The sequence below is a fragment of the Diadema antillarum genome, unplaced genomic scaffold, assembly GCF_040938485.1.
Source record: "Diadema antillarum isolate AM-2024a unplaced genomic scaffold, OU_Dant_1.0 scf00000024, whole genome shotgun sequence".
In the NCBI taxonomy this organism is placed as follows: Eukaryota; Metazoa; Echinodermata; class Echinoidea; order Diadematoida; family Diadematidae; genus Diadema; species Diadema antillarum.
The window spans coordinates 2,233,326-2,251,459 of NW_027270913.1; the positions used below are offsets into that span (position 1 = coordinate 2,233,326).

Genomic DNA, 18,134 nt, shown 5'->3' on the forward strand with positions numbered 1-18,134 from the left:
TAATCAGTATGATGAATTACAGTGATGCATTGTTATGTCATATCAGCGACATTCCACTGAAGTCGATATATTGTTGCACCTGTATTATGCCATCTGTACATCTATCATATATGAACAGTACATGTACACTAATGTCTGTTGCCTTTGTGTGTTTAGGAGGAATAATGTGTATTACAGGATAATGTTCTTGTCAGTGTTAATACCAGTTAATGCCACATATATGCATGAAGTAACAAAATATCATGACATGCGGTTAAGTGAGCATGTTCTGAATTTCATTAATTTCACAATGTTTAATGAGCGTAATTTTGCAGTGTAATTTTGCAGAAAACTGCTGTGTCTTATTTTCATCATAATGATTATCATAGCATTCTTTTTTGGCATTGTATAGCCTCGATTTTCTAAGACCTTTTTCTTGCGTCAGAACATGGCTCATAACACTGAGAGGTGCTGGCTGTAGACGTTAAGTTGTTACACACTCTGGAAATGAGTTTGCTTGAGTATGAAGAGAGTACTTTTCATAACGCACAAATTGGAACAAATTTGTTTTTGTTTTTGTTTTTTTATGAGAGTGCTGCACTTGCATGCACGTAAACGAATACATTGTATATGCATATACGCAAGCTAAATCTTGAAGATATGTGTGTTTTGAAAATAAGTTTACTCTGCTTTTGTTTGTATGTAATGATAATTTTAATGTGTAGAAAAAGCTGCATAAGAAGTCTATTAGAATTTGCTATGTATGTCAATTCACCAAATGAAGACTTGTTATACAAATTATAGGAAAGTGCTATTTTCATTGCATTTGATTTAATTGCAGCGATCAATTTAGATTTAAGTTTCCTGATACAAAAAAAAAATGTATAGTGTGCAACATTGTCAAAAAGGTTCATGGGACGGTGATCAGTCTTAAAGAAAGTTGAATAGTTAAGTTGAATAGTGGAAATGGGAATGGTAAATGTTAGTATATATACATATTAGAGGACTGTTTACACCGTTCACCCTCTCCCTTGGGTTTAGTAGTGGAGTAGGTTTCCCAAAATGCTGCCAAAATGTGATTGTTGTGAGATTTTTTCGTTTGGAATTACGTAACGTAATTCATTCTCATTATTCATCGAAGAGGGCTTTTGGCACGATGAAATATAAGAGGGATCTTTTTGTTTGTTTGTTTGCTTGCTTGCTTGCACATATCTGTAGGACTAGTTAAAAGAAAACTGTTCACAGGGGAAAACGTGACGATCGCATCTCACTTGACTGATGGTTATCATTATTTTCCTGTGGTCAGGCACGAACCCAAACTCACGATCAACCCATGCATGTTAGCAGTAAGCGTTGTGCAACTAGAACATTCCCTATCCAACATGTCCAAGACTAACTTGGTCCGAAGCGCAATCGCAGGTGCTACATACGGGTATACTGTTATGGCGTCAATATTGCATTACTGTTGCATGTTACCAGGCCCTGTGTTTATTCTAGCTTATATGCCTCATCTGTGTCATTAGAATAATCAACTCTTTTAGCTGTGACTGTCAAAACGTTTCTGAGGCATTGGTGCTTCCCGCTTGCATGATAAAGAGAATCTACATTCATACGTTTTGTTTTAAAAAAAAAATCTTATTGTGTGGGAATGGCTCTACCTATACTGAAGGAGAACGAAGTATTTCAGCAAAATATGCAGGAAAAAAGTAAAAAAAGGAAGAAGTTTTCAGTTCTACATATTCATTTCTTTGTAAATATATGGATTGTGTTAAAATGCGTTTGTGTTTAAAATGGGTATGTAAGTGGCTTTAGGGTTTATTTCCACTGAAAAAACCCTATAAAGTTGGCATAACACATTTTAAAACATATTGCCATCATACTGATGGTATTGTTGAAACATCTTACATTTGTTGTTGTACAATCTGAAACTTTCTCAAATCAGAGAGAAAAGAGACATACTTTCCAGTACTGGTCTGAAGTTTTCTGGATAGTTTACAGTGTAGTATTTCCAGCATAATTCAGTCGTTTGCTACGAAATTCGCATCGATTAGACAGCTTATCTATTTTTGTTATTATCCATGGCCCTTTAGTGCTGACACTCGCAGTGAATTTGAAATGGGAACATTTTACTGGTGATGATGATGATGATACTGATTGTTAACCATGCGCTTTTCATCGCAGGGAGGAGTTGTAAATGATCAAAATGTCTTAGAAATTTATCATCAAAGATTGTGTTTTGCAGTATGTTTGGGTCTTGTTATGTCATCTATGTAACTTGTGTCATGCCAAAGGTTGGTTATGTTTTGACTGGAATTTATGAATGGGACTCCAGCTCCTTGCACTATTCGCCTCTGTGGTCTCAAATAAACCAATATCATTGTTATATTTGCCTCCTCAGGAGAAGTTTGTACCGCCTCGATTTGCAGTGTTAGTTGTAATATAGTACCACTCCGTATTTTGTCAGCGCTAAAGTGAAGGGAAGTTACAAGGCACTGCTTCAAACGCTGAAAAAAATCGAACACCAGTGCTAAATACAGTCGAAAACAAATTAATGAGTCCTTCCCCCATACAAATACAATTTTTTTAAAATCAAGAAATCGGTGGATTCATGCGATGAAATGTGAAGACACATGAACTTTGGTTAAAGAAGACATGCCACATGTTCTCCAGAGTTGCATTCAATTTCGAACTCAATATTTCGCATCTAAAGGATTCAGATGGCGCTGTTGTCCTAACCTCAGTAGTGCCAAAAATAGGGCATTAATTAAAACCTTAAAAGCAAAACATTCCAGTTTGACTTTGTGTATTCTGTGGTCCTGCAATGGAAACCATACGGTTGAAATGTTTGTTTCTATCGGTCGTTGCTCGATGGCTCAGTGACGTGTATGTCATGGTTAAAGGATCTATATACCAAGCAAAAACATGTTGACTTGTGTTGATTTATATGATATCCTGATCATCACTAGTGGCAGAAAGATAGATAAATATATCCCAAATAAATTTTTTTTTTATTCACGTTCCATATTCCACATTTCGTACAAGTTTTATATTCCATTTGATTTGAAGCAGAAATGTTTTTCACACAATGGTCAGTTTGAATCAATAATGCACAAATGTATAAGGACATATAATTAACGTGTAATATGAGGAACCCACTAAAAAGCAAAGCTTGTAGGATGTGGGTTCCAAAAATATAACATAGGGTTTTAGTACAGTATATCAAAGTCAGAAGTGACGTAACGTGCAAAATTCAAAATATCGAGAATATTACAATGTTTACGGGATGTACAAAGTATAGTATATAATGTTTTATGATTAACTTATGGTATAAATGCTTAAAAAAGTAGCAAGTTAATCAAATTGGTGAGGTCATCCGAGCGAGGCATCTTCTAAGTATATGCAAAAAAAAAAAAATTAAGCGATTACGGCAAAATAATTACACATAGGATTTTAGAAAATTGGCTTTGAGATTTTTCTTAAAGGAGCTTAAAGAACTTGAGTGCAACCGAACCGAATCTAACTCATTCCAGAAAGAAGGGCCGGTAGATGTAATTGTCTTCAGGGCTAAAACTGTACGAACAGGGGGAAAATGATAGGATTCACTGTGTCTTGTAGGGTAAGTATGAATATCACTGTTTTTCACAAACATTGAGGAAAATATATATATTATATATATATATATATATATATATATATATATATATATATATATTCTATGATAATATGTTCAGCAATTGTTCTCTGGATTACCGGGATGTGCAAAAAACAACAACAAATAAAATACAATTGTAGTGCGAGCCCAGATTCTATATTTGACAGTATCTGTCAATCACAGCTGCATTAAAAACTATTGACTAACAATAGACATGGAATGTACCTTCCTCTGAACCGAACGTGTTTCCCTATTTCTCCTTAGGATCGTAGAGAGAGTGCAGGTGTAAAGATAATGTAAAAATGCAAGCAATAATAATACTGAATCACACTGTTGGAGTCTCTATCTATTTTCATTATTCATTCTTACTTAAACCAAGGTTTTATCCCTAGAGTAGCAAAGTTAATCTCTGTCTTTTCTCCTTTTTTTCTGAAGATGACGCTCTGGATTGTATTAATTAGCGCCCTTTATTATTTCTCTCTTCTATTTCTAACATTTCTTCTTGTTTTTTAATTGTTTATACATGAGCACTTTCCGTTTTACTCCATTGTAATTATCTTCTTGAACTCCTAATTTGGTTTTCGTGAAAAAAAAAAAAATCCTTCCCTTGCCATTTGACAATGAAGACTTGACATTGCTTCGGCATTTGATAATCATTTGTAGACACTTGCTATATACGTTGACCTTTCTAAGGTCTTTGAAACAATTGATCAGTGTAGTCCCTTAAAAGAAAGGGGAAACAAACACTTTGTCATTATGATGTCAGGGCGAAGGCCTTGGACTGGTTCATTGACTATAATCTCTCGACCGGAAAACATTATGGTTTCGAATGATGGTTCTGAATCTCATACTCTTAGTTTATGTGCTGTTCATAAAGGCTCGTTGTTGTGTCCGCTATATTATTTGTTGATGATTAAAATACTTTTATTATTTTTCACATAGTGACCGACAACTATACTGCTTGAAATGATGACCACGAGTGTGGTCACAGTCCAAAAAATGTCAAATACATACACACACACACACACACACACACACACCAAAGTTATGCCATATAGTAACACCGTTATTCCTCTAATTTCTTAGTGTACCGCTGGAACTTGTTTATCTGACAATCTTTCTTGGTATAATCGATGAATTGTCATAAAAACTTCACATAATTCATAATACGTATGAAGTGTAATTCTTGGTGTTCAGATAGTGAAGAAAGCTTATAGATGTGTCTACGGCGGGGGGGGGGGGAGTACCATGTGCAACAGAGAAATAAAAAAACTGAGTAGGATTCACCAGTAATGTTGGATTCTCTCATGTTCAAAATGTGGTCATGACGATGAATTTATCTATTTATTAATTATCAATATCTACTATTGCGTTGTTTAACACAGTGACATAAATAGTATCATTTGCAAATCATAACTAGTTATGTTCCAAACTTCAATGTGTCAATTTTGTGACATATTAATAAGTGAAAATGAATATAAATGTCTATTGAATTCAAGTTTTTCTCTTTTTTTTGACCATGATAACTAAAGAGCTGATATTAAGCTAATTTCATGTTTCCCAAACTTATAGTACATCCCTCTGCTGCCTCACCTCTACATAGTGTATCGTATGGAAGCAATATCATGACACATTTATGAAATATTGAATGAAAAATGCAAAGACAAAGGAACGATTGATTTCAAATACAATATTTTCTTGAGAATAAGGCAAATGTATTGAAGATATTTTTTACCTAATTGATTAAAATCATCGACATGATATAATAAGAACCTACATAATAGAGTGATTAAGCTTTATTATGAAAGCACAACATGTATAGACACTATTATGTGAAACTAACCACCCATGAAAAAGGGTCGTATGATTGATTCCTTAATTATGCTACTCTTAGATTAAGGCAAGTCATGAAGAAATATTTTAATGAAAATTTCAATCAATTAAGAAATAATACTTTACTGCTGCGCACGATCGACTTTATGCCCTTTTTAAAAGACTAACAATAGATGCATGATATAACATATTGATAGAATATACAAGTTACAAAACCAATGAATGCGCCTTATAAACTAGTCAGTTTATCTTTTAAAAACAATAATATATATATATATTGCATATCCAAAGTTTAATTTCATTCGAATGTGCAATGAATTGTGTACAGACTTAAAAATCGCTTTCCTCATATATTCAGTGATTGACTGTACCAAAAAATCAATCTTCCGACACGTAGGGCCTACATAAAATCGTGTACTGTACATCTTGCAAGCCGTTGTCTATAATAAGCCCCCCTTTTTCTGGAATAATTTAATATACTGTAAGACAATTTAGAAGAGCATTATACACTTTTTTGATGCAATTAAGTAACAACTTGATGAATAATTCCATCTGCACCCTTTCTCTTCCGTCTGTCTTTGTCCTTTGTATGAATTCCTTATGTTTGTATATTTCACTGTATTACATATAATTTTGTGTCTGTTTGAACTCAATTACAAAGTGATTATAATGTATTATTTCATAGTACACTATATTTTGTCGCAAAGCCTTTTTTTTTTTTGGTGCTGTAAGATTCTGTTAGATTCTTTCACTATCATACTTGATATCGTGTATTTTCTTTTCTTTTCTTTTTTTTGCAAACTTCGCAAATTGAATGTTAGAATGGAAATGAATGAAACGGAATAAAGTTGAACCCGATCTCTTTGAGCACATGTGACAGGTTTTTTTTTCACGACTATAAATTATAGAATGTCTTCACAATTCATCAAAATTCTTGGGTTTATCTAAATAGTGGTGTTTTTTTTTTTTTGCTTTCAGAGGGAAGTCTCAACTTTGTTTCCTTTGTTCTGCAGTGGTTTTTCACATTTCTGTTATCTTTAGATGCTTTTCAAAGGTTGCCTTGGTAACGTCCCTTCACTGACAAAATACAGAGTTGCACTAGATTGAGATGCTTCTGTTTGTTCGTTTGGTTGTTTGGTTGATTGGTTGGTTGGTTGGTTGGTTGGTTGGTTGATTGGTTGATTGGTTGATTGGTTGGTTTGAAGAGAGATGTTTGTTGTTAATCCAGGTGATTTTAATCCATGTGAAGACACATCACAACAATCTACGGCAACTGACACTCAGGAGAACTCAGAATCAACTCAGGAGGAATGAAAATCTTTTAAGGAGGCAATTATAAGGATGATATCGGTTTGTGTGTTGTTTGAAGGTTTGCATGGTGAAGTAAATGAGGAAGAAAGATTTGCGGTGACACCATGTGTATGTAGTCCTTAATCGGATCGCTGTTTGGCAGAAGAGCCTAGAAAGAGGAGAAACGAAGAGGGAAGCGACATATGGGGGTTGTGAGGAGGGCAGAAAGTGAAGAGTGGGAGACAGTAATCGGCTAGAGGTTGAAGTTGCACTAGTGGAGACGGTAGAGAAAGGAACACAGAGAGTGGTAAGGAAGAATAGTGTGAGAATCAAGTAGGATGTTCGGACATCGTTAGAAGGGGAAAGATGGAATAGAAGGGAAGAGGAAGAGGAAGGAGTTGAATGTTGGAGAATCATGGAGATAGGGGAGAGCAGTAAAGATTCATGAAACCAAGAGAAGAAAAACGAAGTCGGCGAACAGTGTGGCTATGGAATGCGGAATCAATGGAGAAAGGACGAATAATCCCTTGAAGGAAGGGTAAGTAGAGGAGAGATGAGAATATGTTGATAGAAGGGAGATAGAGAGAGAGAGAGAGAGAGAGAGAGGTGGGGGGGGGGGGACAAAGAAAAGAAGTAGAAAAGAACAAATTGAAATTCAATACGTAAATCAGAGGGAGCTAGTATGGATCCTAGAATGAAATGCTGCTGAGAGGGAGAAAAAAAAAATTGGAAAGGAAAATTGATGACAGTTAAGTCCTGAAAAGGTTCCTGTGGGAGAAAAGCAAAAATAAGAAATCAAAATGAGGTTAAAGTGTAGACCTGAGGAGAGAAGACAAGAGAAATAACCTGTGGAGAAATGTGTAAATTAAGTAGTGGTCCTGAAAAGGACCGTTGGGTTGTATTGAAGGAAGACAGGTTGACTGTCCTTCTTCAGAAGGACAGTCAACCTGCCCGAAACGTCAAGTTCCTCGGTTCTCCTAGTTATTCTTATAACTAGATTTCTTGCGCTACTTTCACTAGCACCTTTACTCAGTGTTTCATTTCTCTTTCCTCTCTCTCTCTCTCTCTCTTACACTTTTGTCTGTTTCTACGCTACTTATCTTTTCTTTTCTTTTCTGTTCTCTTCTCTTCTTTCTTCTTTTAGTTTTATTTCTTCCTTCCATACAACCCAACGGTCCTTTTCAGGACCACTACTTAATTTACACATTTCTCCACAGGTTATTTCTCTTGTCTTCTCTCCTCAGGTCTACACTTTAACCTCATTTTGATTTCTTATTTTTGCTTTTCTCCCACAGGAACCTTTTCAGGACTTAACTGTCATCAATTTTCCTTTCCAATTTTTTTTTTCTCCCTCTCAGCAGCATTTCATTCTAGGATCCATATTAGCTCCCTCTGATTTACGTATTGAATTTCAATTTGTTCTTTTCTACTTCTTTTCTTTGTCCCCCCCCCCGCCTCTCTCTCTCTCTCTCTCTCTATCTCCCTTCTATCAACATATTCTCATCTCTCCTCTACTTACCCTTCCTTCGAGGGATTATTCGTCCTTTCTCCATTGATTCCGCATTCCATAGCCACACTGTTCGCCGACTTCGTTTTTCTTCTCTTGGTTTCATGAATCTTTACTGCTCTCCCCCATCTCCATGATTCTCCAACATTCAACTCCTTCCTCTTCCTCTTCCCTTCTATTCCATCTTTCCCCTTCTAACGATGTCCGAACATCCTACTTGATTCTCACACTATTCTTCCTTACCACTCTCTGTGTTCCTTTCTCTACCGTCTCCACTAGTGCAACTTCAACCTCTAGCCGATTACTGTCTCCCACTCTTCACTTTCTGCCCTCCTCACAACCCCCATATGTCGCTTCCCTCTTCGTTTCTCCTCTTTCTAGGCTCTTCTGCCAAACAGCGATCCGATTAAGGACTACATACACATGATATCGGTTTATTTGAGATCACAGAAATGCATAATGCGAGGAGCTAAAGTCCGATTAAAAAATTCCAATCAAAACATTACATGACCCAAATGAGTTAGATGACATGACGGGGGCAGAACATATCGCAAAACACAATTTTTAGTTGTAAATTTGTTTAACATTTCGATCACTTCCGACACAGCCCCGCGATGAAAAAAAAAAAGAAGAAAAGAATGTAGCAAACATTATCATCAATAAAATGTGTCAATGTGAATTTAATTGGGGGTGCTAGTAATAACCGACCATAGATAATGAAAATCAAAAATGAGATGCTACAGTTGTCCTATCGATGCAAAGTTCACAGCAAACACGACTGAATCCTGCTAGAAATACTACACTGTATACCATCTGGAAATATTTAGACCAATACTGGAGAGTCTTTCGCGTTTCTCTTTAACTTGTGGAAGTTCCAGATCATACAGGGACAAATGTGAGATGTTTTGATCACATCAACACTTTGAAATATGCTTTCCTTTGTTCAGCTAGGCCTCCTTCATTCATCACACACGTTAACATAGTTGTATTTATTAAGTTTACACAGTCAGATGGTCACATTGAAGACATGTAATTCTGAGGTACTGCATCTTAAATGTATTATTTACCATTTACATACAGGAAACAAAAACCCAGCGTTAGTCCCTCAAAGTAGTGAACGTAACGTAGAAATTTTAATCTGTATAATGACTGTTAAGTATTGTTAACTAGACAAAGTGTGAACAATAGTTTTAATAGAATTGTTTCGAGAATAAACCGTTTACAGTCATGGCTAATTGTGAAAATAGTGATATATTTCCTAATATTTTAGGCTTGATTGTGAGTAGGATGTTTTGAGGTATATACAGATGACCTACACATAATGCACCAAATGTGATAACTCAAACATCCCCCAACATGTTAGCTGTCCTGCTTCACGTATTATGAACTTTACTGTGTTGTTAAAGCCACGTGCATGTATGTTTTGTTTGCTTGCTTGAGTGCACTAGAGCTACTTGTATTTACACTGTACTTATACTGTACTTTCACAAGAAAGCAGTCTACGAAGTTGATTTGGTTGCTGATGAGGCTTCGGTAGAAACAGACTGTAAAGATGTTAGTTACGTCACTAATAACGCAATGCTTTAGATACTAAACAACAAAAGGCAGTATAATCACATTTTGGCAGCATTCTGGAAATATCACTTGCTGCAGGAAGAAGTGTAGGCAGTAGGGATTCAAGACACTGACCCAAGGGGCTGTAGAGGGTTGCAGAGTGTAGAAATTCCTCATTAATGCACTTACTAGATAAGTACCTAAATCACTCCCATTTACACTCTTCAACATAACAAAGTTTTAAGGGGTTTCTATAGTAGTGATGAAGGGGAACCTCTGAAACAGCGTTGCACACTATACATCTTTCGTATGATACATGTATTAGCAAACATGTATTCAAAATATGAGAACAGTGCTTTAACATAATTTCATATGACAAAGCTTCAGTTGATAAATTGATATACAGCACAGCATATTTATATACAGACTATAGAAGCAGCTCTTTCTCAACATAGCAGTTATCTTCATTACGTCAAACAAAAACACAACACATTCATCTTCAAGCTGCCGTACTATTGTCAAAGGATCGATACGGTCGTATGCATAAGGAAAAGAACTCTCTTCATACTCAAACAAACTTAAACTCATTTCCATATTGTGTAACGATACAATACTTATCATTGTGATGAGCCACGCAATGAGGCAAGATAGAGGCCCTGTAAAACCAAGGCAAGACCATGCAGAAAGAAATGAATGTCATTTTAATTATGATGAAATAACACACAGTACATGTAGTTTTCTTCAGATACAAAATTATATACATGTACATTCAAACATTTTGGAATAACTCAAATTCAGAGCATATTCACCACCACTGCATGTCATGACATTGTGGTTATTTTATGCATATAAAATGTGGTATTAACACTGTCAACAGCGTTACGTCGTAAACTGCTAAACACACAAAGGTTACATACTGCACAGTCATACATAAAACGATAAACGGAAGATTATATACAGATTCCACAATATATTGATTTAAGTCCCACACAGTTTAAAGGAATGTCTTCAGAAATTATGACATGGAAATGCATCCTTGAACTTCACCGTACCGTAAATGCCACATTTATATATCAAAAACACGCTATTTTTTTTCTTTTTTCATGTATATCACAAAATGGGTACTTTCGGGCATTTATTCCCTATTGGCCAGAGTCAAACACTGGTTATCAACAGATATGAGTTATATTGATTTAGAAGGCAATTTTGAGAATGGTTGAATTATTTTGTTGTCAAGAACCACATTAATGAAATGGACGGAAGAAATTTCATTCCTTTTCAAATGAGAAATTGCAATCTGCCACTCTTGAGATGATATACAACATATTTGTGTTTCATTATTCAAACTTTCTAAAGTTGGTGAACTTTGGTTAACTCTCAAAATTGGTGAAGATGAAAACACTGTGAAACATGCCATGTATACCATATAAACACCATCCAAAAGGCATGATGCCAATGAAACAAATACCATTGTATGCAAAAGGTATTTTGATGTGTGGAATCGAATCAGTGCTCATGTGCTTCTTCCTCTTTCTTGTCATCAGAATTAGGAATCATCTGCTCTTCACATTCTCTCTCCTCTTCATCTGTATTTTCCTTTCCTTGACGATGATTCCTTGAAGCAATCCATTTCTTGATGGTAACTCCCAAAGAACCAAACAAAACCAATACTGTTCCGACCAGAGATAGCCAGTGCGGGGCATGACCAAAGACAGCAAACTCTAACAGAAAGGCCACGATGACATCGTTACTCCTGACCATCGCTACATAGGATGCTTTCTCCATCGCAAATGCGAGAATCATGAATATCTGACCAAGAAATCCACTAGTGCTTATGAATATCAAGATGAGCCTGTCTTTTCCACATCGAGGGATTCTCCACTCTCCAAGTGCTGTCGTCAAAATGACGGTCAGGACACTTCCTGCACTACCAAAGGCCAAGATCTGGATAAGAGGATGAACCTTGATTCCTCCAAGCTTCCTAGTTATGACAAAAACGGTGGCGATACAGAAGGCACTCAGTAGCCCAGTAAGGACTCCCAAAAGTGTGTTCCCTCCTTTTGGAGCCGCAACAAGATCGCCAAAGAGAAAGGACGGCCGGGCAATCAGCGCCACGCCAAATATAGCAATCACGGCTAATGTGGCATCAACAAGGGTATACCTTTCCCCCATGATGATCCAAGCGAAGATACCTGTGAAGATGGTGTTGCACAAGAGAAGGGCAGTCGCGTCTCCTACTGGAATGTTTTGGTAGGAATAGAAACTCAGAGTCATGGCACTGGTCCCGAACACAAGCCTCAGAAGAAGCCATTTCAACTGAGTTAGAGTGACCTTAAGAGACACGCGAAAGAGCACCAGGAGGGGTAAAGACAGGATTAAGAAGAAAAAGAAACGCATGGTGACCACCTCTGAGGGAGAAATCCTCCCTGATAGCATCTTGACACCAATGGAGCCAGATGACACGAAAATGCATGAGGCAAAGGCAAAAATTAACCCTTTGTGGAGGCGGAGGTTCCTCCAGAGACAACCCATCTTCCCAGGCTCGGAAATTTCCTGAACTGAGAGCTTTGTCGTATCCCACTCAACTGCTCTCTCTGGTTCATGGTTTCCGGATGGCCCTCCAACGCTAGGACCATCTCCAGCGGAAATCAGCCTGCTACCCTTCTCATCGATCATCCTTTTGCAGGAACGCATTTCCCCGCTCTTAGCAATACAATGTAGTTCTCTTGCTGCATTTCATCTTTCCCAAGACTCACAGAGGGGCATTCTAAACCAGAATCACACAAATTATCACCTGAGCAGCAGTTTCAGTCGCTAGCATGCCACATTACCTTAATGCAACTCTGCCTACACCGAACAGTAGCTAAGCACAACGCGTTTGCCCGCGTATCTCCTAGCCCTAACTTAACGTAAGAGGATAAAAGTGAAGTCCTTGTGCTGTTTCTCTTTCAGAATTTTGGTTTATTACATTGTCATTACTGGCCAAATGCTGGTTGTTACACACCTTTATCCCAAGGCAAGTGGCATAGACATCGAAATCAAGTCGATCCGTAAGCAGAAAGTCTGAAAACTCTCTCCTCATATCCTTTGCATGTTCCCTTGTACGAAACTTGAAAGTCCAAAAGTAGAAGCTGTGCGGTTCCACCTATAAGAATTGATTGCTAGTTGAAACTGGACCTGAAGGGAAGATGTTCTTTTGTCCAGGCAACAAAGTAGGGAGTCAACCAAGAAGATGCTTGGAGTCCTCTGTCTAGGGTGACCTCCTCCAATGACCAGTGAGCTCTATCTTTACCTGCAAGGGAGTATGAAAAACAGATGATTGGATTACTGCCATTGACTGAACCTCTCTGACACATTCCTCAAACAGTTCTCAAGCAATAATCGGGAACCGCTTCAGCAGAAGCCACTTCAGTGGAAGAAATTTCCGGTGTGACAAATTTTACTTACACAGCAAGGACTGCTAACTATACTTAGTATAATTGTGCACTTTGTTGGGGATTCCCTGCACGAAGAAGAATCCACTCAACAAAAAGGTAGCGCGTTGTTGGCCAAACTTGACAGTATACCCTATTGTCTATTCCAAGCCACATTTTGTTAGCGATCAGGCACTTACTATACTCGTTTCCCGATGAAGATCAGAATACATCGGGATATTGGCTGTGAAATAAATAAGCACTTTTTAGGACCACGACAAGAATCTACCTAGTGTACTGCAAAAGCAACGCGCTCCACAGCATCTTAATGCTAGTGAAATCTTTTGATGAACCAGAATGCATTTAACTTATAGACACAATTATTCATTCACAGGAGACAGACGGACGATTTAACTTTGAACTAATAATCTCAGCACATGACTGAGTGAGATCTTTCAAAGATTCTGTTCTTTTTTATTGTAGCATTGAATCGATTCGCGTCCGTTTCATCGTCAAGATTTACAAAGTATAACATGGGTCAACTGTATACATGCTGGTAAACTTGCCTTAAAAACAGTATAGACAACGCACAAATTAACTAACTTCGCATTCAAAACTATCTTCCATCTTCGATCACCCGATTTATCAGACATCTCTTTCATTACATTATTCTTGTAAAAGAAATTTTGGAAACTGTATTTAAACATGATAGTTGCTTTCTAGCCAAATCTCCTCATTGTCTTGTAGGGAAAGGTTTTGTGAATTTTTATACTGAGACTTCTCACAATTACTTTCACATTGAACTAGCAACATCTTTGATGATACATGCATATAATGCAAAATGCACTTCTGCAACAAATATAATCCGTCTCCGTGGTTGGGGAAATCCCCCCCCCCCAAAAAAAAGACAACTAAACAGAACCTGTATAATAACTTCATAAGCCTTCTCTTCAGCTCCAGTTTCATATAGATTCAGTGTACAGTTCTGGTCGAGGTGAGGATTTAGCTTTTAACGTTTTGCGAGATATTCAGAAACCACTCTATGAGATGTCAAATAGCATACAACTTTAAGGGGTATCAAAAGTTTGTTTGATGAAAATCGGTTTTGAAATGGCTGAGATATCCAAAAACAAGGTGAAACAAAGATATCCCAATAAAAGGCGTGGCCTGTAGTCTTTTATTATTATCACTTTTTTGATATCTCAGTCATTTGAAAACCAATTTTCATCAAGTAAACGTTGAATCCTTCTTAAAATTACATGCTCTTTCACTTTCATAAGAGGTTTCTCATTATCTCACTTAGGAATGTAAAAAACATGAATCCCCACCCCAACCAGTACTGTATAGCCCCATAAAGGGGATGGCTAGCAACTGATCAATGGGAATCAGTGGGAATGCTGTTGATGATTGTTCCAATCCTTGTGGGATTCATTTAAGAGTCTATTGTTGTGTGAAAATTCAATGTTTCCAGGTTACCATGCCTGTACAGTGACGGGGCGATCGTTAACGGGCCGTTTACGCACACATCGTTAAACACACACACACACACACACACACACACACACACACACATATATATATATATATATATATATATATATATATATACGTATACATCAAAAGTATGTTTGCTGTACCGGATAAGATATCGCACATATTTATGGAAAGTCTAAGGGAAAACTAGTACGTACGTTACCAGTATGTTTTCTGCAGCACCAATCCTGACAGCATACCAGTCTTTCAGACATCTGTTGATACCCAAGGTGAACTGCGGTCATGTAATGTGCATACGAGCAAATCTGCCTCAAGAACAACGCAGCTGTTAGTCACCTGTGGGTGCAACACAAACAACGCAAACATCTCAGATGTGAAAAGAGAGAGAATGGCAACAGGGGAAAAGAGGATGAATTATCACTTGGTCGACGCTCACTTCGTCTTTTAAGCGGGGTTCCCACTATCACGATTGGCGCCACGATTGAAATCGTGGTCTTAATCGTGCAGCAAGCGTGATGGTCTTATCAGATTGTATCAGATCTTAAGGTCAATCGTGGCAATCGCGTTAATCGTAGGAAAATTTTGGACGGTTCAAAAATTTTCTACGATTAACACGATTAGTTTTTGTTCGTGATCATCGCATCAGATCGTCTAGGATCGTATCCAAACTCAGCAAATCTCTTCTAATCGTGCTTCTTAATCGTGTTGATCGGGATCGACTTTTTCACTTCACTTCCGCTTATAATCATTATTATTTTTTGCCCATTTGCCCTTATTTTACTCATGAATTGATTTATTTTGTATTCTAATAGGTGGTAGCCTGCATCTTTAGATTATTATTTCCAAACGGTAAATTGTATGACGGTGTGGGGTTTAATTGTCGTAATTTTTTAAGGTACATTATCAAAATCATTTTTTCAATGATTTCATAAAATGAAAGTTGTATTACAGATTTTTAGATGTTTTCATACATTATGTTAGTGATGTTTTCATTAATGAGTTGCTATTACCACTACCGACACACAAAACAGGATATGGGATAACTTTTGTAACGAAAACAAAAAATGAGCAAAAATAAAATGGCAATTGTATGTCTGCACGTATTGACTAACATCAGTACAAAGATGAGAATAATTTAATGAATCGTGCTTGAATGGGTACATATCAAAGGCAAATGGTTAATTTTTAAAAGTATATTACAGATTTTTTTTTTTTTGGAGGGGGTGCAGTATCCTGCTGCTTGTATATTGTACATAGTAATTAAGAGTTGTTGTTTCATCAGCTATCGTTTGACCCCTTTACATCTATTTTGACACTTTTCAATGCCTTTTTTTGTATGTTTGGTAGAGCATAATTTTAGAGGAAAATGGTTATTTTCAACTCTCATTATTACTGCAAATGTAAAAGTGACCATTGTCGTGGATGTGAGATCACTATATGATTGTGACAATGAAGATCACTCTTATTATTTTTCACAGCTAGTTATTCAATAAGTGTAGCAATATACCCCTGCGAAATAATTTTGCGTAAAACCTCCTTTTTTGTTAAAAGGTGACATCATTTTGATTAGGGAGTTACTTTTCTGTTATGTTTGTGTATCAGTTATGTTAAACATTGTTAAGTAAAACACTAAATCAAGCCGAATAAACCAAACTTTTAATAACCCATGAGATAACGACATTTTGAAATAAAGAGGCATATAATACATACACTTTGCGAATATGAAATCGAACACATAAGCAATGCTATCCATTCGGCCAACTTTCTTATATCGAGCGTATATAACACATACTACTATGTTACATAACATTCAAAATGATCCAATCCTCTTTCTTAGCTTCCATTTCATCATATAATTATTTTCGTCATGTATTGGAGAGAAAGGTCATCTTGTCTTGCTGTGTGTTTTTTTTTTTCTGGGGAAGAGGGGCAATCGTCTGATCTTATGTATTTGGATTCGTTATTCATTTTTTTTTGTGAGGGGGGAGGGTGAGCATGTCGATCTAATAATCTAGTAATTTCTTTACGTTTGATATTAGACGAGGGAATATCTGAGGTTATGGCTGGCCTGGGTGCTGCTTTCTCTCTGATAACATAATCGTCATTAGCAATACTGCAAAGGTTACGTTGTCATCATCGTCAACCTGTCAAGCCTTGCCATCATCAGTGGTTGTGGATAAAATTAATAGGCCTAATCACTCTGCATAATTCAAGGGAAACAATGAAATCCATCGTCAGCCGGACTATAATATTCCCATTCGGGTCCAATCGCGCCTTAAATGGGGGTCGCTTCTGATCCCGATCGTAAAAGACATCGTATCTTATCTCAGCAGCCCGTATTGGTTCGCGGTATTCGTATTGGAACGTATCAGTACGTTGCTGCACTTACCAGATCGGGGATCCTGATCGTAATGGTCATGTTAGATCGGTACCAATCGTGAACTCAATCAGGACAATCCTGTCGGATCGTATTTGAACGGCAGACCAGATCGTGGCAGATCGTATCGCTTGAAATAGACCAATCAAGACCATATCGCATCCAAGCGTACCAACACGTATTGACTCGAATAACTTCGTATCCAAACGTGAAATTTCGGACGAGTTCAACAAATTTTCCACGATCAGTTACGAATGTCCAATCGTGGCGTTCGCAATGTATCGCACGATAGTGGGAACCCCGCTTTAGCCATTTAGTCTCAACCCACCTGGTCTAATCCTGTTTCGTTTACAATCATTCAGTTCATCTATTGACCATTCAGTCCAGTTGCCACTCAGCCTCATTACCAGGTGGTCTACTTCCAGATGGGCTATGCTCACTTCGTCTAATACCCACCAGTTTTTGCCCCCAGTTTATCAGACAAAATGGGAAAATGTACAAGGACACAAAACTGCAAGTAGACCATTTTGGCTATTAGACGAAACAATAAGTAGCCAAACTGGGCATTAGACCAAGTGAGAAGTAGACCAAACGGATATTAGACGATATTGATAATAGACCAAGTTCATTTAGCTGAAGTGGTGTTAGACGAACCGGGAAGTAGACAATCTTATAGTAGACCAAGTTGAAATAAACCGTAAGGAGAGGGTAAAAACAATCGGAGAGAGGTTATTTCAACATGAATGATAAATATTGATTGTGATTACCACATGAGAAGCGATATACTGCACTGATTTCACTTTTGTTTTTTTCCTGATGAAAAATAGGATCTGAGAGGATTCAACAAAATATAAGGTCAAAGTGCTCATAAACACACAGGAAAAGTTGAGGGACCAATGAGTCGCACACTACTTGATAGATTTAACAATGACTTTTTCGGTTTCTGTTAATGAACACGCTGATGTACAGTTTTGATGGCCGAACTATGGCTCAGGACTTTATTTTGTTAAGGCTGTTGAGAAAAGAAGCATACAG

General features: G+C 37.2%; 1 protein-coding gene across 1 annotated transcript; it reads right to left on the reverse strand.

The window, feature by feature from the left end:
* Positions 1–11,321: 11,321 nt before the first annotated feature.
* On the reverse strand, positions 11,322–12,509 carry LOC139732616 (solute carrier family 35 member G1-like). Its single transcript, XM_071643476.1, has one exon. It carries the CDS (start codon positions 12,507–12,509, stop codon positions 11,322–11,324), a length of 1,188 nt encoding a protein of 395 aa, XP_071499577.1.
* Positions 12,510–18,134: the final 5,625 nt, after the last annotated feature.